This window comes from Pteronotus mesoamericanus, unplaced genomic scaffold (assembly GCF_021234165.1).
Source record: "Pteronotus mesoamericanus isolate MK-2021 breed Mesoamerican mustached bat unplaced genomic scaffold, CSHL_Meso_final scaffold_118, whole genome shotgun sequence".
In the NCBI taxonomy this organism is placed as follows: Eukaryota; Metazoa; Chordata; class Mammalia; order Chiroptera; family Mormoopidae; genus Pteronotus; species Pteronotus mesoamericanus.
In genome coordinates this window covers 2,534,487-2,557,226 of record NW_026555301.1, presented here as the reverse complement: position 1 = coordinate 2,557,226, position 22,740 = coordinate 2,534,487, and the positions used below count along the sequence as shown (strand labels likewise).

The window sequence follows — 22,740 nt, the reverse complement described above, 5'->3', positions numbered from 1 at the left end:
ATTGACCAACTTATTCCTTGGCGAGAGCAAACATGGGTGAGTCAGAAGCAGGAGCGGGTGGGACAGCGATTAGCTTCAGCTGCAATATCCTCATCCTCAGAGAGCTTGATTTGCATATCCTTGATGATTAGTGATGTTGAACATCTTTTCATATGTCTGTTGGCCATCTGTATGTCCTCTGGAGAAATGTCTGTTCTGGTCCTCTGCCTGTATTTTAATTGGACTTTTTGGTTTTTTTAATTGGTTAAGTTACATGAGTTACTTACATTGGGTTGGCCAAAAAGTTTTTCTTCTTCTTCCTGTAAGATGGTTCTAGTAGAGCTTAGTTTGTCTTTAACTTCATTTGAAAGAATTTTGTTAGATTGTATCATGAGAGCTGTCATAGATCAGCCTGCATTTTTAAAAACCTTACCAAATTGGTGAATTTTTGTGTAGCCATTTTAATATTGAAGATGGGAGAAAATATGCAACATTTTTAGCATATTATGCTTTGTTATTTAAAGAAAGGTAAAGATGCAACTGAAAGGTATTGTGCAGTGTATGGAGAAGGTGCTGTTACTAATTGAACATTTTAAAAGTGCTTTGTGAAGTTTTGGCTGGAGATTTCTTGCTGGATGGTGGGTGGACCAGTTGAAGCTGATAGCAATCATTTGAAACATTGAGAACAATAAACGTTATACCACACAGGAGATAGCTGACATACTCAAAATACCCAAATCAATAAAGTTATTGGTGAAAATAAAAAATGTGTCTTTTATTTTACAGAAAAAACTAAATGGACTTTTTGGCCAACCCAATATATTTTGGATATTAACCCCTTATTGAATGTTGTTATTGGCAAATGTATTCTCCCATATAGTAGGTGGTTCATTTTTTTGATGGCTTCCTTTGCTGAGCAGAATGTTTTAGTTTGCTGTATTCCCATTTGTTTATTTTTCCTTTTGTTTCCCTTACCCAAGGAGACATACTCCCAAAAATACTACTAAGAGTGTTATCACAGAATTTACTGCTTATATTTTCTTCTGTGAGTTTTATGGTCTACATTTAGGTCTTTAATACATTTTGAGTTTTTTCTTGTATATGGTGTAAGAAGGTGGGCTAATTTTATTTGTTTGCGTGTAGCAGTCCAGTATTCCCAATACTATTTGTTGACGAGATTGTCTTTACCCCACTGGATATTCTTGCCTCCTTTGTCATATATTAATTGACCATAAAGGTGTGGGTTTAATTCTGGGCATCCTGTTCTGTTCTGTTGATCTGTGTGTCTGTTTTTATGCCAGTATCAATGCTGTTTTGGTAAACTGTAGCCTGATAGTATAGTTTGCTTGATTGATGTCAGGTAGTGTGATACCTCCAACTTTGTACTTCTTTCTCAAGATAGCTTTCACTATTTGGAATCTTTTGTGGTTTCGTATTAATATTATTTGGATTTTTTTGTTTCAGTTTTGTGACAAATGCTATTGGTATTTTGATAAGGATTGCATTGAATCCATAGATTGCTTTGGGTAGTACGGACATTTTAATGCTGTTAATTCTTCGTACCCATGAGCATGGTATATGCTTACATTTGTATTTCTTCAGCTTCTTTCTTCATTGTCTTACAGTTTTCCCAGTACAGGTCTTTTACACTCTTGGTTAAATTTATTCCTAGGTATTTTATTTATTTTTTTGATGTAGTTGTAAATAGAATTGTTTTCTCAACTTTTCTTTCTGATAGTTTGTTACTGGTGTATAACAATGCAACCAATTTCTGAATAGTAATTATTCTGCTTCTTTACTGAATTCATTTATTAGTTTTAATAGTTTCTGGTAGAATCTTTAGGGTTCTCGCTATATAGTAGTAGTATTTAATCTACAAATAAAGACAGTGTTGTTAGTTGGGTGTGGTTGGGTGTCAGGGAATCACCAGGGCAAGGTGAATTCTGTTAAGCAGGTTAATGAAAAGCTCAGATTTTGTGCCTGCCTGCACCTGGTTTGCTCTTTGGGGTTGGGGTTCAACAAAGTAACAGTGGCTCCTGCCAGCCCTTTTATCCCTGCAGAGAGGATGTCCTGATCCCGGTCCCTCCTGCACTTCCTTGAAGCTAGTCAATTTAGTTTCCCCTTGTATGTCCCTTTTGCTTTTTGAGCTGTTACCTCTGTGCTGGAGTGCAGAGCAAGTGAGTTTGTGAGCAAATGAATTTGTGCTTGGGCCCTTTAAGACACGCAGTGCCCAGGTCTCCAGCAGCCTTTAGTCTCACTTGGATACAATCTTCACTAGTTTTTCACAGCCAGTTGTTATGGGGATTTCTATGCCCCACAGTGGGTTCCCTGGTCAGGGGAGCCCGGTGTGGGGCTGGGATCCCATGCTCCTCAGGGGGGAATCTCTACAGATGAGATATTTTTCCTGATTTTTTAAAAAAAATATTTATTGATTTGAGAGAGAGAGAGACATCGATTTGTTGTTCCACTTATTTATGCATTTATTGGTTGATTCTTGTATGTGCCCTGACCAGAGGTTATACCCGCAACTTTGGTGTATTGGGACAATGCTCTAACCAACTTACCTACACGGCCAGGGCTCCCTCCGGATTCTTAATTGCCACACCATGGGTGTGGGACCTGCCTGTTCCATGTGTCTGCCCCCCTACCAGTCTAGATGTGGCTTTCTTATATCTCTAGTTATAGGACTTCCGTTAGCTGGTGTTCAGGTGGTTCTCACGATAGTTGTTAAAATAATTTAGTTGTAATTTTGATGTGATTGTGGGAGGAGGCGAATATAGCATTCACCTTCTTTTCCAAATTGATCAGAACTTTGGAAAATATTTTTGAGTGATAATGAAGACTTAACATCAAAATTTAGGGGAAAAAACAATTATGGCATGGAACTAAAGCAATGCTTAGATAAAACTTACTGCATTAAAATAGTAGAAAATAAGAAAAGTAAAAAAATGAATGAACTAAGTTCCTGCCAAAGGCAACTAAACAAGAAGAGCACATTAAATCCAAAGCAAGCATAAGGAAGGAACTAATAATATGAGAGCAGACATCAGTGAAATTGAAAATAGAAGAAAATAGAGAAAATAAATCAAAGGCTGATTCTTTAAGACAATAAAATCTATTAGCTTCAAGTCAGACTAACCAAGGAAAAAACACACAAATTACAAGCATCAAGAATAAAATTGGGCCCTGATTAGTGTGACTCAGTGGGTTGGGCGTCCTCCTGCAAACTGACAGGTTGCGGATTCAATTCCTGGTTCGGGGCTCAAGCCTGGGTTGCAAGCCATGTGCCTGGTTGGGAGCGTGCCAGAGGCAACTGATTGATGTTTCTCTGATACATCAATGTTGCTTTCAGTAGTTTTCTCCCTACCTTCACCTCTCTCTCAAAAACAATAAATGAAACCCTTTTTAAAATTTTTTATTTTAGTGTTTTTCTCTTACAGTTGCCACAACTTTTCCACTGTTGCTCTCTCCTGCCTCACCCCTCTACAACAACCATTCCCCCACCCTGTTGTCCATATCTATGGGTCATCCATACGTGTTCCTTGACTAGACCCTTTCCCTTCCTTACCCCCTCCTCCGCCTCCCCTCTCCCTAGTGGCCACTGTCACTCTGTTCCTAGTTTCCTTGTCTCCAGTTATATTTTGCTTGCTTGTTTGTTTTGTTCATTAGGTTCCTGTTACAGGTGACATCATATGGTATTTGTCTTTCACTGCCTGGCTTATTTCACTCAGCATAATACTCTCCAGTTCCATCCATGCTGTTAGGAAAGGTAGGAATTCCTTTTTTCTTTCTGCTGTGTAATACTGCATTGTATAAAGTGCCACAATTTTTTGATCCACTTATTTACTGATGGGCACTTAGACTCTTTCCAGCACTTGGCTATTGTAAATACTGCTACTATGAACATGAGAGTGCATAGGTTCTTTTGAATTGGTGTTTCAAGATTCTTAGGGTATAATCCCAGCAGTGAAATCGCTTTGTCAAAGGGCAGTTCCATTTTTAGCTTTTTGAGGAAATTCCACAGTTTTCCACAGTGGCTGCAACGGTGTACTAGGGTTCCCTTTACTCTGCAACTTCGTCAGCACTTGTTTGTTGATTTGTTTATGATGAACATTTTGACCACTGTGAAGTATTATTTCATTGTGGTTTTAATTTGCATCTCTCTGATGGCTAGTGATACTGAGCATCCTTTCATATGTCTCTGGACCCTGTTTATGTCCTCCTTGGAGAAGTGTCTGTTCGGGTCCTTGGCCCATCTTTTAATTGGATTGTTTGTCTTCCTGGTGTGGAGTCATGTGAGTTCCTTTTATATTTTGGAGATCAAGCCCTGTCCAAGGTATCATTGGCAAATATATTTTCTCATATTGTGGGTTCCCTTTTCATTTTGCTGATGTTTTCTTCAGCTGTGTAGAACTTTTTTAATTTGATTAACTCCCATTGGTTTATTCTTTCCCTTATTTGCCTGGCTTTAGGGGACATATTGGTGAAAATACTGCTGCATGGGCTATCAATGTTCTCCTGTAGGACTTTTAAGGCATTGCGATTTATATTTATGTCTTTTACCATCTTGAGTTTATTTTAGTGTATTGGTGGTTGAGTTTCATTTTTTTACATGTAGCGTCCAGATCTCCCAACACCATTTGTTGAAGAGGCTATTTTTCCTCCATTTTATGCTCCTGCCCCCTTTATCAAACATCAATTGACCATAGAGACTTGGGATTATTTCTGGGCTCTCTATTCTATTCCATTTATCTATGTGTTTGTTCTTATGCCAGGACCAGACTGTTTTGATTACAGTTGTCTTGTGATATTGTTGGATATCAGGTATTGTAATCCCTCCTGCTTTGTTGTTCTTTCTCAAAATTGCTGAGGCTATTCAGGGTCATTTATGGTTCCATATACATTTTTTAAATGTTTGTTCAGTATCTGTGAAATATGTCATTGGTATTTTAATAGTTATTGCGTTGAATATATAAATTTCTTTGGTTAGTATGGCCATTTTGATGATGTTAATTCTTCCAATCCATGAACACGGTATATGCTTCCATTTGTTTGTGTCTTCCTTAATTTCTTTCTTCAGTTTATATAGTTTTCTGAGTACAGGTCTTTTACCTCCTTGGTTAAGTTTGCTCCTAGGGACTTTGTTGTTCTTGTTGCTATAGCAAATGGAACTTTTCTCCTGATTTCTGTTTCTGGTATTTCGTTGTACAAAAATGCCTCAATTTCTGAATATTGACTTTGTATTCCGCTGTTTTGCCAAATTCACTTATTAGGTCAAATAGTTTTTTGGAGAAGTCTGTGGGGTTTTCTATGTACACTATCATGTCATCTGCAAACAATGACAGTTTTACTTCCTCCTTTCCAATTTGGATGCCTTTTACTTCTCTTTCTTGTCTGCTCACTGTGGCTACAACTTCCAATACTGTGTTGAATAGAAGTGGTAAAAGTGAATACCCTTGCCTTGTTCCTTAATTTTAGGGGGAAGCCTTTTAGTTTTTGCCTGTTGAGTGTGATGTTGGCTGCAGGTTTCTCATATATGGCCTTTAGTATGTTGAGATATACCCCCTCTACTCCCACTTTGCTGAGTGATTTTATCATAGATGAGTGCTGTACCTTATCATATGCTTTTTCTGCATCTATTGATATGATCATGTGATTTTTGTCTTTACTTTTGTTTATGTAATGTATTATGTTTATTGATTTTTGAATATGGTCCCATCTGTGTATCTGCGAATGAATCCCAGTTGATCATGGTTTATGATCTTTTTAATGTATTGCTTGATGAGGTTTGCCAATATATTGTTGAGGATTTTAGCTTCTATGTTCATCAGCAATACTGGCCTGTAGTTCTCTTTCTTTGTTGTGTCTTCATCTAGTTTTGGGATCAAGATGATGCTGGCCTTATAAAAAGAGTTTGGGAGTCTTCCCTGTTCTTGGATTTTTTGGAGTAGTCTGGGAAGGATAGGGGTTAGCTCTTCCTTAAAATGTTTTAAGGAAGAATTTCACAAAATTCTCCTGTGAAACTGTCGGGTCCAGGGCTTTTATGTGCTGGGAGTATTTTGATTACTGCTTCAATTTCACTAGCTGTTACCATTCTGTTCAGGCTTTTGCTTCTTCTTGATTCAGTTTTGGAACATTATATGTTTCTAGAAATTCATCCATTTCACTCCGATTTTTAAATTCCTTGGCATAAAGTTGTTCATAGTAATTTCTTACAAATCTTTGTATTTCTGTGGAATCAGTTGTAATTTCTCCTCTTTCATTTCTGATTTCAGTTATTTGGGTCCTCTCTCTTCTTGATGAGTTTGGTTAAAGGCTGGTCGATTTTGTTGATCTTTTGAAAGAATGAGTTCCTGGATTGGTTGATATTTTGAATTGTTCTTTTAGACTCTGTGTCATTTAATTCTGCTCTGATCTTGGTTATTTCCTTCCTTCTACTTGCTCTCGGCTTTGTTTGTCGTTGTTCCTCCAGTTCTTGTAGATATAGGGTTAGGTTCTTTATTTGAAATGTTTCCGTCTTGTGTAGGTATGCTTGTATTACTATGAACTTCCCTCTCAGTACTGCCTTTGCTGTGTCCCATAGGTTCTGGTCTGTTGTGTGTTCATTTTCATTTGTTTTCAGAAACTTTTTGATTTCTTCCTTGATCTCATTATTAACCCATTCATTGTTTAATAGCATGCTGTTTGATCTCCATGATTCGAATGGTTTTGTTTTTTCCTTGAGGTTGGCTTCTAGTTTCAGGCCCTTCTGGTATGAGAAAATGCTTTATATAATTTGTTTTCTTGAATTTGCTGAGGCTTGTTTTATGTCCTGTCATGTGGTCTGTCTTTGAAAATACTCCATGTGCATTTGAAAATAATATATATTTTGCTTTTTTGGGATGAAAGGTCCTGGATATATCAGTTAAGTTCATTTGATCTAGGGCATCATTCAGTGTCACAGAATCCTTGTTGATACTTTGGAAGATCTCTCAATTGTTGACAGTGGGGTGTTGCTGTCCATATCTTTCTTGAAGTCCTCCAAGATTTTCCTTATATATTTGGGTGATCCTACGTTGGGTGCATATTCGTTTATTATATTTACATCTTCTTGATGGATGGATTCTTCGCTTGAGTATTATGAAGTGTCCTTCTGTGTCTCTCTTTATAGCCTCTGTTTTGAAATGTATTTTATCTAAAATAAGTATTGCTAACCCGGCTTTTTCTTCCTGTCTATTTGCTTGGAATATTTTTCCCAACTGTTTACTTTCAGTTTGTGTAGGTCCTGTGTTCTGAGGTGTGTCTCTTGTAGGCAGAATATATTCGGGTCATGTTTTCTTATCCATTCAGCTACACTGTGTCTTTTGATTGGAGCCTTTAACTCATTTACATTTTAATTTAATATATATATATATTTTTTAGTTCATACATGATAATTTTTATTTTAAAATTAAAAAAGCCATTGAGTTCAAAGAATTATCATTGAGAAATCAAGTTGCTTAGATACGCTTTCTCTCTTAGATATGCCACTTAGGTCATTTTCTAGCTTAATCTTACACCTGTAATCTTAGAATTGTGATAAATCAACACTAATCCTAGAAATTTTGTCCTGGGTGTTAATAGAGGGTTACAAGTAAGTACATTTAAAACAACCAAGTAACTTGCTGCTACTAGAATATTTTTTCTTTTTTTTTTTATCATCAACAAAATTTATTTCTCACAGTTCTGGCAATTGAAAGTCTAAGTTTAGGTTGGCTTCTGGTGAGGACCCTCTTCTGGGTTGCACTTATCATATCCTCACGTTGTGGAAAGAGAGAGTTCTGAGTCTCTTATTTAAGGGCACTAATTCTATTCAGGAGAGCTCCACCCTCTTGACCTAATCATCTGCCAAAAGCCCCACCTCCTAATACCATCCTCATGGAGGCTAGGACTTTTTTTTTTTTTCACTTAATTTATTTTCTTTATTTTTTTCAAATACATTTTTCTCTGCCTTCCCCCCACCACCTTCCTCTGCCCCTCGTACCCCCCCCTCCCTCAATCCTTCCCCTTTGGTTTTGTCCATGAGACCTTGCTACACATTCCCCAACCCTCCCATTCCCTTCCTTTTCCCCCGTCCCCCGCTCCCTCCATCCCTCTTGTCTCTGTTCGTTTCTTTTCCTTTCAGTGTTGCTGGTCTTACTTTCCTTGCATCTTTGTATTGTTGGTTAGGTTCTGCTTATAGGTGAGACCATATGGTATTTGTCTTTCGCCAACTGGCTTATTTCGCTTAGGATAATGCTCTCTAGTTCCATCCATGCTGCCGCGAACTTTAGTAGTTCTTTTTTTTCTTTCTGCTGTGTAGTATTCCATTGTGTAAATGTACCATAGTTTTCTGATCCAATCATCTACTGATGGGCATTGAGGTTGCTTCCAACGCTAGGCTATTGTAAATTGTGCTGCTATGAACATTGGGGTGCATAGGTTCTTTTGAATCAGTGTTTTGGAATTCTTAGGGTATAGTCCCAGCAGGGGAATCACTGGATCAAAAGGCAGTTCCATTTTCAGCTTTTTGAGGAAATTCCGCACTGCTTTCCACAATGGCTGTACCAGTCTTCATTCCCACCAACACGGTACTAGTGTTTCCTTTTCTCCACAGCTTCGCCAGCACCGGTTTGTTGATCTGTTTATGATGGCCGTTCTGACCGGTCTGAGATGGTACATCATTGTGGTTTTGATTTGCATTTCTCTGATGGCTAGTGATGCTGAGCATCCTTTCAAATGTCTCTGGGCTCTCTGTATCTCTTCCGAAAAGCGTCGGCCCAGGCCCTTTGACCATTTTTTGATTGGATCATTTGTCTTCTTGGAGTGGAGTCGAGTGAGTTCTTTATATATCTTGGAGATCAAACCTCTATCTGATGTGTCATTAGCGAATATATTTTCCCATATGGTTGGCACCCTTTTCATTTTGCTGATGTTTTCTTTCGCTGTGCAGAAGCTTCTTATTTTGATGAGGTCCCGCTTGTTCATTCTTTGCTTTAAGTCCCTTGCTTTAGGAGACATATCATTGAAAAAATTGCTGCGTGGGATATCTGAGAGTTTCCTGCCAATGTTCTCCTCTAGGACTTTGATGGTGTTGCGACTTATATTTAAGTCTTTTATCCATCTCGAGTTTATTTTTGTGTATGGTGTCAGCTGATGATCCACTTTCAATTTTTTGCATGTAGCCATCCAGCTCTCCCAACACCATTTGTTGAAGAGGCTATTATTGCTCCATTTTATGCTTCTGCCCCCTTTGTCAAATATTAGATGCCCATAGAGACCTGGGCTTATTTCTGGGCTTTCTATTCTGTTCCACTGGTCTATGGGTCTGATATTATGCGGCCCTGGGCTTTTGTGTGCCGGGAGTTTCTTGATTACTGCTTCAATTTCCCCAGCTGTCATCAGTCTGTTCAAGCTTTCTGTTTCTTCTTCCTTCAGTGTTGGAAGATTATACTTTTCTAGAAATTTGTCCATTTCATCGAGGTTTTCAAATTTCTTGGCATATAATTGTTCATAGTAGTTTCTGACAATCCTTTGTATTTCTGTGCTATCAATTGTTATTTCTCCTCTTTCATTTCTGATATTATTAATTTGGGTCCTCTCCCTTTTTTTCTTGATGAGTCTGCTTAAAGGCTTGTCAATTTTATTTATCTTTTCAAAGAACCAGCTCCTGGATTGGTTAATCCTCTGAATTGTTCTTTTTGTCTCTATGTCATTCAGTTCTGCTCTAATCTTGACTATTTTCTTCCTTCTACTTGCTCTGGGATTTATTTGTTGTTGTTTCTCCAGTTCTTGAAGATGTAGTGTTAGGTCTTTTATTTGAAATGTTTCTATCTTTTTAAGGTAAGCCTGTATTGCTCTGAACTTCCCTCTCAGGACCGCCTTCGCTGTGTCCCATAGGTTTTGCACTGTTGTCTGTTCATTTTCATGGGTTTCCAGAAATTTTTTGATTTCTTCTCTTACCTCATTATTGACCCATTCATTGTTTAATAGTCTACTGTTCAGTCTCCATGAGTTTGCAAGTTTTTGAAGGGTCTCTTTGAGGTTGATTTCGAGTTTCAAGCCCTTGTGGTCCGAGAAAAAGTTTGGTATTATTTCAATTTTCCTGAATTTGCTGAGGTTTGCTTTGTGTCCTATCATGTGGTCTATCTTTAAACAACTGCCATGAGCATTTGAAAAGAATGTGTGTTTTGCTTCTTTGGGAAGTAAGGTTCTATATATGTCAGTTATGTCTATTTGATTCAGTGCGTCATTCAGCTCCACAATATCCTTGTTGATGTTTTGTTTGGAAGATCTGTCCATTTTTGACAGTGGGGTGTTAAAGTCCCCTACTATCAGTGTGATGCTGTCTATATCTTTTTTGAAGTCATCCAACAATTTCCTTATAAACTTGGGAGCCCCTCTGTTGGGTGCATATAAGTTTACAATGTTGATGTCTTCTTGATAGATTCTTCCTTTAAATATTATAAAGTGCCCCTCTGGGTCTCTTTTTATGGCCTTTGTTTTGAAATCTATTATGTCTGATATAAGTCTTGCAACCCCTGCTTTCTTCTCTTGCCCATTTGCTTGGAATATTTTTCTCCATCCCTTTACTTTCAATCTGTGTAGGTCTTCGGCTCTGAGGTGGGTCTCTTGTAGGCAGCATATGTGTGGGTCATGTTTTCTTATCCATTCACCTACCCTATGTCTTTTGATTGGGGCATTTAGTCCATTTACATTGAGAGTTATTACTGATAGAAACTTACTCATTTTTTTCTCTTTGTACCTGTGTTTTTCTCTTATTCTTTTCCTTTATCTTCTTAAACCAGTCCCCTTAGCATATCTTGGAGTGCTGGTTTGGTAGAGATGTATTCTTTTAGCCTTCTTTTGTCTGGGAAACTTCTTATTTTCCCTTCTATTTTAATAGAGAGCCTTGCTGGGTAGAGCAGCCTAGGTTGTAGGCCCTTGCTTTTCATGACTTGGAATATTTGTTGCCATTCCCTTCTGGCCTGTAGTGTTTCTGTTGAGAAGTCAGCTCCTAGGCGTATCGGGGCCACCTTGTATGTTACTTTCTCCTTCTCCCTTGCTGCCTTGAGGATTCTCTCTTTGTCTTTGATAGTTGCTATTTTAAGGATGATGTGTCTTGGAGTGGACCTCCTTGTGTCCCTCTTGAGTGAGGCCCTCTGTGCCTCTTGGATCCATGAGAGCCTTTCTTTCCTCATATTAGGGAAATTTTCCATCATTACTTTTTCGAGGAGGTTCTTTATCCCTTGCTCCTCTTCTTCTCCTTCTGGTATCCCTATTATATGGATATTATTGTGTTTCAGGTTTTCCTCCATTTCCCTGAATGCCTCTTCATTCTTTTTGAGTCTTTTTTCCATTTCTTGTTTTCTCTGGGAGCTTTTTTCTACCTTATCCTCCATCTCACTGATTCGATCCTTGGCTTCATCCAGTCTGCTTTGGATTCCTTCTACTGTGTTCTTCAATTCAGAAATGATATTCTTTGTATCCTCTTGTGTCTTCTTGATAGTTTCTATGTCCTTTTCCAGGCTGATATAGTTTGCTGTAAGATCCCTATAGTTTCTCTGCAGTTTCTCAAAGTTATTTTTGAGCTGGCTGAGCTCATTGAGCTTCCTTAGAACCATTGTTTTGAATTCAGTATCTGATAGTTCCCTTGCCTCTATTTCATTTAGCTCTCTCTTTTGGGAGTCCCCTTCCATTCATTTGGGGGGAACTTCTTTTTCTTCCCATTTTTGTGAGAGTCTATTATGTATTTAATTAATTAATTTATTTATTTTTGCTTCTGCTTCAAATGATCCGTCTAGATTTCCTGACTTTGTGGATTAAACTTCTGTGGTAGTAGGCGGGTCTTTTTTGTTTGTTTGTTTATTTATTTATTTCCTTTTCTTTCTGGGCCTGCCTCTGATGATGTCAGTTGTTGACCCTATATGTCCTTGGGTCGTTTGTTTGAGCCTTCCAGGAGTCTACACTGTCTGTCTCTGACTCCTGCTTTGTGCAGCTCTGTGACCCCTTCGGCCAGGGATCCACTATTTCTGTGGATTGCTCTGCATTTTCACGCCTGCTCCTTGAGCGTACTTCCTGCCCCAGCAGGATCCCCTGCTCGCCTGGGCTCGCGCGTGCTTGCCCCAGCCCAGGGGGCTTATTCGCGACCTCATGAACTCGTCTGGCCCCCGAGGCCAGTGGGCACCCCGGCACTGGTCAGTTTAGGGTCTTCTATTGTGTGCTTTCCCCGCTTTTGGCTCTTTGGGTGCATTGCCTGCCCTTGCCAAATGGAGACTACCGAAATGCGACAAAGTCAGCTCCAGGACTCTCCAGTTAATCCCGTCTCCAGTCTCTTCTCCAGGGACTCTTGGCAGCTCTGTGACCCCTTCGGCCAGGGATCCACTATTTCTGTGGACCACGTTGTAATTGTGGGCCGTCTGGCTCGTTCAGCTCGTCTGCGCCCTGCTTCTGCCTCTTTGGAGGCGTTTCCTCCAGCACAAAGTGGAGACTACCGAATGGGGAGGGAGTTGGGACTCCCCGGTTCCTCCTTCCGTTCTTTTCCCAATGCCTCTGTCTGCAGTCTCTCCTCAAGGCTCTCCGTGCAGCTGTGTGACCCCTTTGGCCAGGAATCCATTATTTCTTCCAGCTTGTCTGCGCTTAGCCCCCCAGCTCACACACACACAAGCTGTGTGCGGAGCACACAAAAGGCAGGTTAATTTATTCCCTTATGCCTGAGCGAGACGGTAGCTGCAGAGTGGGAGGGGAGTTATCACTGGGGCTCTGCCGGCCGCTGTCGCAGTTCTCTTCACAAAGTTTTCCTCACCAGTCTTTTCCCAGGCACCAGCCCACTCTGCTGCCGCCTCTACCCAGAGATCAAGGAGGGTGGCTGCCACTGCAAATTTTTGCGTTGCCCCTTTAAGTGTCTCTTTGCATCCCCAGCCGCCTGTCTCTGGCAGAGAGCGCCCCTAAGCTTTTTGGGGTTGTGTTTTGTCTGTGCGTTTTTCTGGTTTCAGCTGCTGTAGTCTAGAGGTCTCTGTTTATGGTTCAGACCCTGTTCCTCTCAGGGGGAGCCAACTGGCGGTTTCAATGTCCCTCTGGTGCTAGTGCCCGTGGGCACCCAGCCCACCCTCTCGAGCCTCCACCGCGCTTCTCACCCATTGGGATGTGTGAGAGTTGAATCCACTGTCTGTCCGAGGCACCAAGGCCCCTCTCCCTCTATCGTTCCATTGTTTTCCAGGTGATTTCTCCACTATTTAGTCGCAATTCCAGTTTGGTCTTGGGAGGAGGTCATTGTAACTCGCATTCAGTCCTCCGCCATCTTCCTCTCCCTTAAGTTAATAATTGATAGGTACTTATTCATTGCCATTTTACCCCTTGGTTCCTGTATTCCTCTCTCTCTCACTCTTTTTCTTCCTCTTAAAGCAGATTCTTTTAGCTGGCCTTGCACTGCTGTTTTGGTGGAGTTGTATTCCTTTATTCTTCTTTTGTTGGAAACTCCTCATTTCGCCTCCATTTTATTTTTTTAATATATATATTTGATTATGCTATTGCAGTTGTCCCATTTTTCTCTCCCTTTTATTCCCCTCTGTACCCCCTCTTCCCCGTAGCATTCCACACCCCTTAGTTATTGTCAGTGGGTTGTACATATCAGTTCTTTCGCTCCTCCATTTCCTGTAATCTTAACCTCCCCCTGTCTATTTTGTACCTACTATTTATGCTTCTTACTCCCTTTAACCTTTCCCTTGTCTCCCCCTCCCCTCTGATCTCTCTTTCTGTGAATCAGTTTCGGTTCTAATTGTTTGCTTACTTCGTTTTTGTTATTTAGGTTCAGTTGTTGATAGTTGTGAATTTGTCATTTTACTGTTCATAGTTTTTGATCTTTAACATTTGATAGAGTAAGGGCTTGGTGATGATGAACTCCTTTAGTTTTATCTTATCTGGGAAGCATTTTATCTGCCCTTCCATTCTGAATCACAGCTTAGCTGAACAGAGTAATCTTGGATGTAGGTCCTTGTCTTTCATGATTTTGAATACTTCTTTCTAGCACCTTCTTGCTTGTAAGGTTTCTTTTGAGAAATCAGCTGATAGCCTTATGGGAACTCCTTTGTAGGTAACTGTCTCCTTTCTTCTTGTTGCTTTTAAGATTCTCTCCTTATTTTTAATTTTAGGTAATGTAATTATGTTGTGCCTTGGTGTGTGCTTCCTTGGGTCCAACATCTTTGGGATTCTCTGAGCTTCCTGGATCTCTTGGAAGTCTATTTTCTTGGCCAGATTGGGGAAGTTCTCCTTCATTATTTTTTCAAATAAGTTTTCAGTTTCTTGCTCTTCCTTTTTCTCCTTTAGGCACCCCAGTGATTCAAACATTGGAACTTTTAAAGTTGTCCCAGAGGTTCCTAAGCCTCTCCTCATAGTTTTGAATTCTTGTTCTTCATTCTATTCTAGTTGAATGTTTATCTCTTCCTTCTGCTCCCAATTGTTGATTTGACTCCTGGTTTCCTGTACTTGGTTCCCTGTATATTTTTCTTTATTTCACTTTGCACAGCCTTGACTTTTTCCTCCATTTTGCGACAGTACTCAACCAGTTCAGTGAGCATCCTGATTACTTGTGTTTTGAACTGTGCATCTGATAGGCTGGCGATCTGTTCATCACTTAGTTCTGTTTTTGGAGCTTTGATCTGTTCCTTCATTTGGGCCATATTTCTTTGTCTCCGCGCACCTGTTATGTTGGAAGGGGCAAAGCCTTCGGTATTCGTCAGGGCTGGGCAACCATGGTTGCTGCCTTACGTCTCTGTTTGTGGGGGAGGGGTTCTAGAGGGAGCATTGTTACTTGCTCAGCTCTCAGCCGGCTTGTAGTCACTTCCCCCACTATCCAAAAGCAAATTGGGCCCTTCTGGTGCTGATTCCTGGGTGGGTGGGGTTTGTGAAGGTTGTAGGACCCTATAGGTCTCTACAACGAACTCCCTTGAACTCCCTTGTGAGGCTGGGAGTTTCTCTTGCCACTGAAACCCCCGATAGGTGTTTACAGCCACGGGGATTGAAGCTTTCTTTTCCCGCACTGGAGCCCTGGGTTGTGAGGTCTGTCTCTCTCCCCAGCTGTTCCTCCTGGTTTATCCACATGCAAATGTCAATCACCCAGTCCTCCAGCTGCGGTCTAGCCTGCCTTGCCCTCCTGGTCCTCTAGCCTTTCCCTTGCTGTGAGTCCCCTCGCCCTGGCTGCCCGTCCCCACCCCTCCTACTGTTCTGGGTGAATGTTTCTTCTTTAACTCCTTGGTTGTTGGAATGCCATACAGTTCGATTTTCTGGCAGTCTTGGTTATGTTTATTTTTAAATTTGATGTCTGCCTTTTGGTTGTGCAAGGAGGCAAAGTGTATCTACCTACGCCTCCATCTTGGCCAGAAGTCCTTCACATCCATTTTAATGACAGCCTTGCCGGGTAAAGTAGTCTTGGCTGCAGGCGTTTGTTTTCATTACTTGGAATATTTCTTGCTATTCCCTTCTACCTTGTAGTGTTTCTGTTGAGAAAGCTGCTGCTAGCCTTATCGGAGGTCCCTTGTATGTTACTATCTGTTTCTCTCTTGCTGCCTTTAAGATTTTCTCTTGTCTTTGAATTTTAATTATGATGTACCTTGAAGTGGGCCTCTTTGGGTTCATCTTGATTGGGATCCTCTGTGCTTCCTTGACTTGTGTGATTTTTTTCTCATCAAGTTAGAGAAATTTTCTGTCATAACTTTTTTAAACAGGTCTTCTAATTTGAGATTTGAAATACAAAGACAGTCACTATCTAGATATAAGATTGAAGAACTGTAACAACAACCTTATCCCTACCGATGAGCAGAGTTTGATAAAGACGGAGAGAGAATAAGGGTATTTTAAGAAGGGGAGAAAGAATGTGAGATGATTTCTTCCAATCACAAATGTTTTTGAAAGGCTAGAGAGGGGAGCAATAGTAATAGTGCAGAATAGAAACAAGTTGTAGGAAGAGAGAAAATAGAATTAAAAAAAAAATACGAAGGAGGAGGAAGGGTGTAGTATCGAGTAAGGGAGTAGAAGAGCAATATATGAGATTTGAAATAAATTATATGATAAAACCCGTGCCATATTATGCCCAAATTTTAAGAATATGAAATGAATGTTAAACAGCTTTGCAGGAGAGAAAATAGTGTCTTGTTGTACCTGTCTCTATTTCCTCTGCTCTGCTTGGTTTAGTAAATAAGGGCCTGAGGAGCGGTGTAGCATGTAGTGCCTAGGGACGGTCGTTTTTCTTCCTTTCTCAGAGGAAATGTACTCAGTGGGAAACTTCTAGGCCTAACCTCACCGCCCTGCTGAGCCTATAATCCTGCAGGTTAACCTGTCTGTGAAAAGCTGTGGCTGACTGGAGGAGATTTCAGGCATTCGGCTCCTGCCTTCCAGACCCAACCTTGCTGCTCTTTCACGGGAGGTTTGGCCTGAATTCTCCACTCTGCTCTGCTCTCTGCTTGCAAGCCATGTTGGATTAGGACCTCCCAGTGTATTCTATGCCTCTGAGTTTTTTGGTTAGCAAAGCAGCTGTATCCTGCTTGCGCACACTGCCCTGTGCACCCGGGTCCCTGCCCATCCTTGGATATGTCTCAGCTCCCCTTTTAAAAGTCTCTCTCTATGGCTCCCATGCTGTAGCACATTTCCTTGGGTGTCCTGTTTTCCACACTTTCCCTCCCCACAAAGTCACACAGTCTCTCGTGGTCAGGGCTGGCCACCTTCTTACAGGGCCTCTTAACAATTTTAGATAAAGTTTCTCTCTGAATCTTGACCATATGGCATTGGGAAGGTCTCCTCAGCTCTACTATAACACAAGGTGGTGATGTTGTGCTGTCCCTGCCCCTTCCAGAGGTCTTCAGTCTTGGGGCTGCCTGTTCCTGCCATGTTCATTCTGGAGTCTGCAACTCCCAGGCCTTCTCTCGCCACCCTGGTAGCTTGTGGGTAATGAGCCAATCTACAACTGCCGCGACTGTGCAGCCAGCAGTACTGGGTTGGGCAGTGGTGGCAGTTCGCCTACAAAGCCTGGGTCATCAATTCTGGTCCACCTAGACAGCTTGCCCCTGGCCACCTACAGGCGGGCTGGGTCCTGTGTACTCCTGCGCACACTCTCCATGCTCTCTTCTCCATGTGCTCTCCTTCACAGATGGTTTCACTCACTCTCTGCTCTGTGTTCTGTCTCCAAATCCTGTCAGTGTCTGAGAGCTGATATATGGAGCTGCCTGCTACTCTGCTGCCATCTTGGATCTGTTGTCTTCCATTTTAAATGAGAGCCTTGTTGGGAAAGGTAGTTTTAGTTGGAATCCTTTGCTTTTCATTCCTTGAAATATTTCTTGCCATTCCTTTCTGGCTTGTGGTGTTTCTGTTGAGAAGTCAGTGATACCCTCATTGGAGCTCCCTTGTATGTTACTATTTGTGTCTCCCTTACTGCCTTTAAGATTCTCTTTGTCTTTAAATTTGCCATTTTAATTGTGATGTGTCTTAGAGTGGGCCTCTTTGGGTTCATCTTGATTGAGATCCTCCGTACTTCCTGGACTTGTATGACTTTTTTCTCATCAAGTTAGGGAAATTTTCTGTCGTAACAGGTTTTCTGTCCCTTGCTCCTCCTCTTCTCCTGATGTCCCTATGATATGGAGATTATTATGTTTCACATTGTCCTGCAGCTTCCGTAAGCCCTCTTTGTTCTTTTTGAGTCTTTTTTCCTTTTCTTGCTCTTTCTGGGAATTTTTTCCTACCTTGTCCTCCAGCTCACTTATTTGATCCTCTGCTTCATCTTGCCTGATTTTGATTCCTTCTCCTGTGTTCTTCAGTTCAGAAATTGTATTCTTCATTTCCTTGTGGTTCTTGATAGTTTCTGCATCCTTTTTCATGCTGATGTAGGTCACAGTAAGTTGCTTGTACCTTCCCTGGAATTACTTTAGTTCTCACTGAGCTCCATGAGCAACCTTATAACCATTATTTTTGGATCTCAGTGCCTGGTGATAGTTCGGTTGCCTCAGTTTCATTTAGTAGTCTTTCTGTGGATTCCTGGATAGACCAAGAAAAAGTACTTGAGAAAATTTAACATTTCTTCATGATAAAAACTATTACGTAACTAGGAATAAAAGGGAACTTTTTGCCTTGATCAAGCACTTCTATGAAAAAACCTATCCCAGCATCATACTTATTGGTGGAAGATTCAATGCTCTTTTCCTAAGATGAGAAGTTAGAGATACTCATTCTCATCAGTTTTATTCAATATCATAATGGAATTCCTAGCCACTGCAGTAAAGCAAGAAAAGGTAATATAAGGCTCACAGATTGAAAAGGAAGAAATAAAATGCTATTCTCAGATGACATAATTTTCTATGTAGAAAATCATAAGGAATCTACAGAAAGATTTCTAAAATGAATAATGGAGTTTAACAAGGTCACACAATAGAAGATCAGTAAACAATCATTTTTTTATGTACTAGCTGAACATGTGAACTAGAACATTTTTATAGTGTTATTTATAAATGCATCAAAACACAAGAACGACTTAGATATTAATCTGACAAAATATATGTGTGATCTGTATGCTGAAAACTATGAAACACTGATGAAAGAAATCAAAGAAGACCCAAAATAAATGGAGAGAGATAAACAGTGTCTGTGGAGGGGAAGACTCAATATAGGAAATAAATCAATTTTTTTTCCAAATACTGTTACAATCAAAATCCCAACAGGATTTTTTTGTATGTGTTGGCAGACTGTTTCCAAATTTAAATAGAAAGATAGGAGAACTAGAATAATCAAAACAATTTTTAAAAAAGCACAAAATTGGGAGTATTTATACCACCTAATTTCCAGCTTTAATATGAACTATGGTATTCAAGGTAATGTGGTACTGCTGAACAATAGACACGTAGTAGAGCCACACGTATGTGATCAATTTACTTTTGTCAAAGGTATAAAACAATTCATTGGAGAAAGGGAGGGAGACTCCCTTGGAACAGCCATAAGATGTTTTATTTCAATGGTTCGTTAGCCATTTTCCCTCCTTTTCTGTGGTAAGATGCTTTAGCTACTCCCTGCTCTCGGCCACTACAGACGACATCCTCAGCAAACTCCTTTGTGTGCATCCTTTTAAATCAGTCCCTTAGGCTTAATTCTCAGGCCATTTAACAACCCATTGTTTTCTTGAAAAGACTAAGTCAATACAGAGTGCTGCCACCCCTTACTGCATCTTTGCTAGAATTGAATGCTAAGTCTCCTCACCACTAAGATTTTACTACTTTAATAGTTATATAAATGGAACTACAGGATTACTTCAGTTTATATTTGGTTGCTAATAAAGATTAAGTTTTTTTCAAGGATTTTTTTCCCCTTATGCTGGTGGGGACTCTGTTCATAATCCTTGCTCTTTCATTTATTTGGTATTGATGGGTTTTAATATAAATTTAAAATGAGTGTTTTTATCTTGTATGTCCTTGTGGATATTGACATTCGTTTTTATGGGTATGATGTTGAATGGTATTTTGAAGAAATGATATAAATGTTTTTGTTTTCTAGCTGGCTTAGGTGAATTCCGAATTCGTGACCTGAATGATGAAATTAACAAACTACTAAGAGAGAAAGGACACTGGGAAATCCGGATAAAGGAGCTGGGTGGTCCTGATTATGTAGTAAGTAAACAGCAGCCCCAGTGGCTGTTAGGGGTGAGCTTTTGGGCAGGATGGGTAGGTCTTGTCTAGGAACCTGCAGCTCCCAGCCCATGCTTACCAGAGGGCAGGCACTCAAGAAATGAAAGAAGGCTTGAAAAAGTGCCTGTTGCAGATAGACAGGAAACCATGAAAAGAATAGGTCAGATAATGCTTAAAGGCTCCACAGCACAGGTCTCAGAGCAGATAGGGCGCCTGCATTTACCATTCAGATGTTCCTGAGTAAGTCACTTAATCTCTCTGGGCCTCACTCCTTGGGAATTAGAGTAACCATTACTGGATTTTTAGCTGAAGGAGCCTTGGAACACTCCATTCTTTCCTTTCTTTGGACTCTGAAAAATGCAGCACTCTTGAACAGTGGCTTTCAGGCTTTCAGGATCATGAGTCATTAAAAAAACATGCACACATGCACGCTATATTCACAACCCAGTAAACACAAAAATGTGCTGAAAAAATACTTAGTATGTGTTGATGCTCTTTGTTATTTTCTATTCTGTTCTATTTTGATTTTTAAAAAATTGATGATTGTGACCTGCTTAATTGATTTCATAACCCGCTACTGGTTTCAACTTTGAAAAATACTGTTCCCAGAGCTTGTGAAGAGATCTGCGTCAGGTCATTTGAACCAGTAGTATCTAATCAGTGGGCTATATATAATATGTTATGTAGGAAATACATGACAGTTTTTCTACATCATAGTCTTTTCACCTTTGTTAAGGTCTAACACAACCATAATTTGCACTTTAGTACCTGGCATATAAATGAAGCATTTCTTCTTCCCTTTGCAAAAGGAAAGGCACTCACATTTCTTGAGCATCTGTTGTGGCAATGCAGTAGGAACTTTCATTTAGCCTCTTTAGCAGGTCTGTGATGATGATTTTGTTTCCTTTCAGACTGCATTAAGTCATGCAGAAATTTATTAATCCTCATAAAGAACTTCAGAAGCATTACAGAATTAATATATAAGATATTCTTAAGTTCACTACCCAAAATCAACATGTTTTTATAGATTTCCTTTCAGAATTTTTTAATGCTTAAGAATTTTATTTTCATTTACTGTGTATAAACATAGTAAATTTATGCCCTGATGCATGTGGCTCAGTGGGTTGGGTGTTGTCCCACAAGCCAAAATGTTGCCAGTTCGATTCCTGGGCAAGGCACATGTCTGGGTTGAGGGCCAGGCCCCAGTTGGGGGCGTGGAAGAAGCAACTGATTGATATTCCTCTCGCACATCGATGTTCTCTTCTTCTTTTTCTCCCTCCCTTCCCCTTTCTCTAAAAATAAATAGAGTCTTTTTTTTTAAAAGGTGATACATTTAGAGTTTCAGTTTTATAAGATGGAACGACTTACGGTGAGGGATGGTGGTGATGATTATATGACCTTATGAATGGTATTTAATACCATTTTTATATACATATAAGAATGGTTAAGATGGTAAATTTTATGATATTTACCACACTCATATTTATTTATGAGTGTGGTATTTTACCACAATAAGAAAAAGTAATATGTTATCATCAAGTTTAGGAAAGTATAAAGAAATAGAACAACATTTAGTTATAATCCCATTACTTGTGCAGTAGTTGAATATTTCCTTCCATTGTTTTTCTATGGATGCCATAATTGAGATCATACTCCCTATATGTACACTTTTGGTTCTAGGTTTTGTTTCTTTTCAAAATTGTAATTTTGATGATATAAACAGTATATACTTTCATGCAAAAAATATAAAATAAAAAGTATATAAAAATTGTAAAATATAAAAACTTACACATATTATATGTATGATATAGGCTGTATTACATATTTTTCTACCATCCAGAAATAACTGCTATTAACATTTTCTAGATTTTTTTCAGTGCATATTATGTTTATTTTTACAGAAATTGGTTCATATTTAACTATGTGCTTTGTTCATGTGATAGCATATCAGGAGCAGTTTTTCATGTAAATAATTTTTATAATCATTTTAAAAAGCATTTTTGAGAAAGTTGTAGAAATAAACAGTAAATTCTTATATACCCTTTATACAAATTTACCAGTTTTCTAACATTTTTCTGTTTTAGCTTTATTATTTTCTTTCTTTTATTTATTGATTTTAGAGAGAGAGAGAAACATTGATTTGTTGTTTCACTTATTTTTACATTCATTGGTTGCTGCTTCTGTACACCCTGACCAGAGATTGAACCCATACCTTGGCAGATTGGGTTGATGCTCTAACCAACTGAGTTACCCAGCCAGGGCCAGCTTTATCATTTTCTTTGTGTACCTTGAGATTTCTTTTTCTGAAGCATTTGAAGCTTCAGTTTATATTTGATGCTACATGGTGCTCCTTTACCCCATAATACTTATGTGTGCATTTCCTAAGAAGAAGAATGTTATCTTATATAACCATGGTAGAGTTACCATGTCTGATTCACTGATTTTCCCAATAATGTCCTATATAACATTTCCCCCTCTAGTATGGGACGTAGTCCAGGGTCACATAATGCATGTAGTTGCTGACATCATCTAATGGATTGAACTGCATCTTCTGGATACTCCATTTGTCGTCTGCTTGTCATTTAGGTGATTTGCAATTTTTTGTAATCTTTGTCACTTAAGATCATATCATAAACATTTTTCAAAGTCAATATAAGAACCATGATTGTTTAAAAAAAGAATAAAAGAGCCATTATTGTTAAGGTATAGTATGTATTCCATCCATGAACTTGCTATAATTTACTTAAATCATCCTCCTACTTTTAGATATTTAGGTTGATTTTTAAGGGATAAAAGGGTACGTAAATATTTTTCTGTGTGCATAAATATTTTCCATGTTAAACATCTTAAAATATGTTTACAAACATGAAAATATGTTTACAAACATGAAAATAGTGTTTACAAATATGAAAACTATTTTTCATGAAGAGGATCAGATTCATATTCTCTTTTTCCTTCCCAATAAGAAAGTTGGCCCTAAGATGTTGGATCACGAAGGAAAAGAAGTCCCAGGAAATCGTGGTTACAAATACTTTGGAGCAGCAAAAGATTTGCCTGGTGTAAGAGAGTTATTTGAAAAAGAACGTAAGTGATTAATGTTTGAGTA

General features: G+C 39.4%; 1 protein-coding gene across 2 annotated transcripts in view; it reads left to right on the top strand.

Annotated features, from left to right (window-relative positions):
- ISY1 (ISY1 splicing factor homolog) overlaps positions 1 to 22,740 on the top strand; it is a 37,704-nt gene that overhangs the window by 7,260 nt on the left and 7,704 nt on the right. For both annotated transcript variants that reach the window (XM_054587464.1, XM_054587463.1), the window contains exons 6-7: positions 19,504 to 19,616; positions 22,601 to 22,718. In XM_054587464.1, coding sequence (XP_054443439.1) covers positions 19,504 to 19,616; positions 22,601 to 22,718 — 231 coding nt within the window. The remainder of the gene's footprint in view (positions 1 to 19,503; positions 19,617 to 22,600; positions 22,719 to 22,740) is intronic.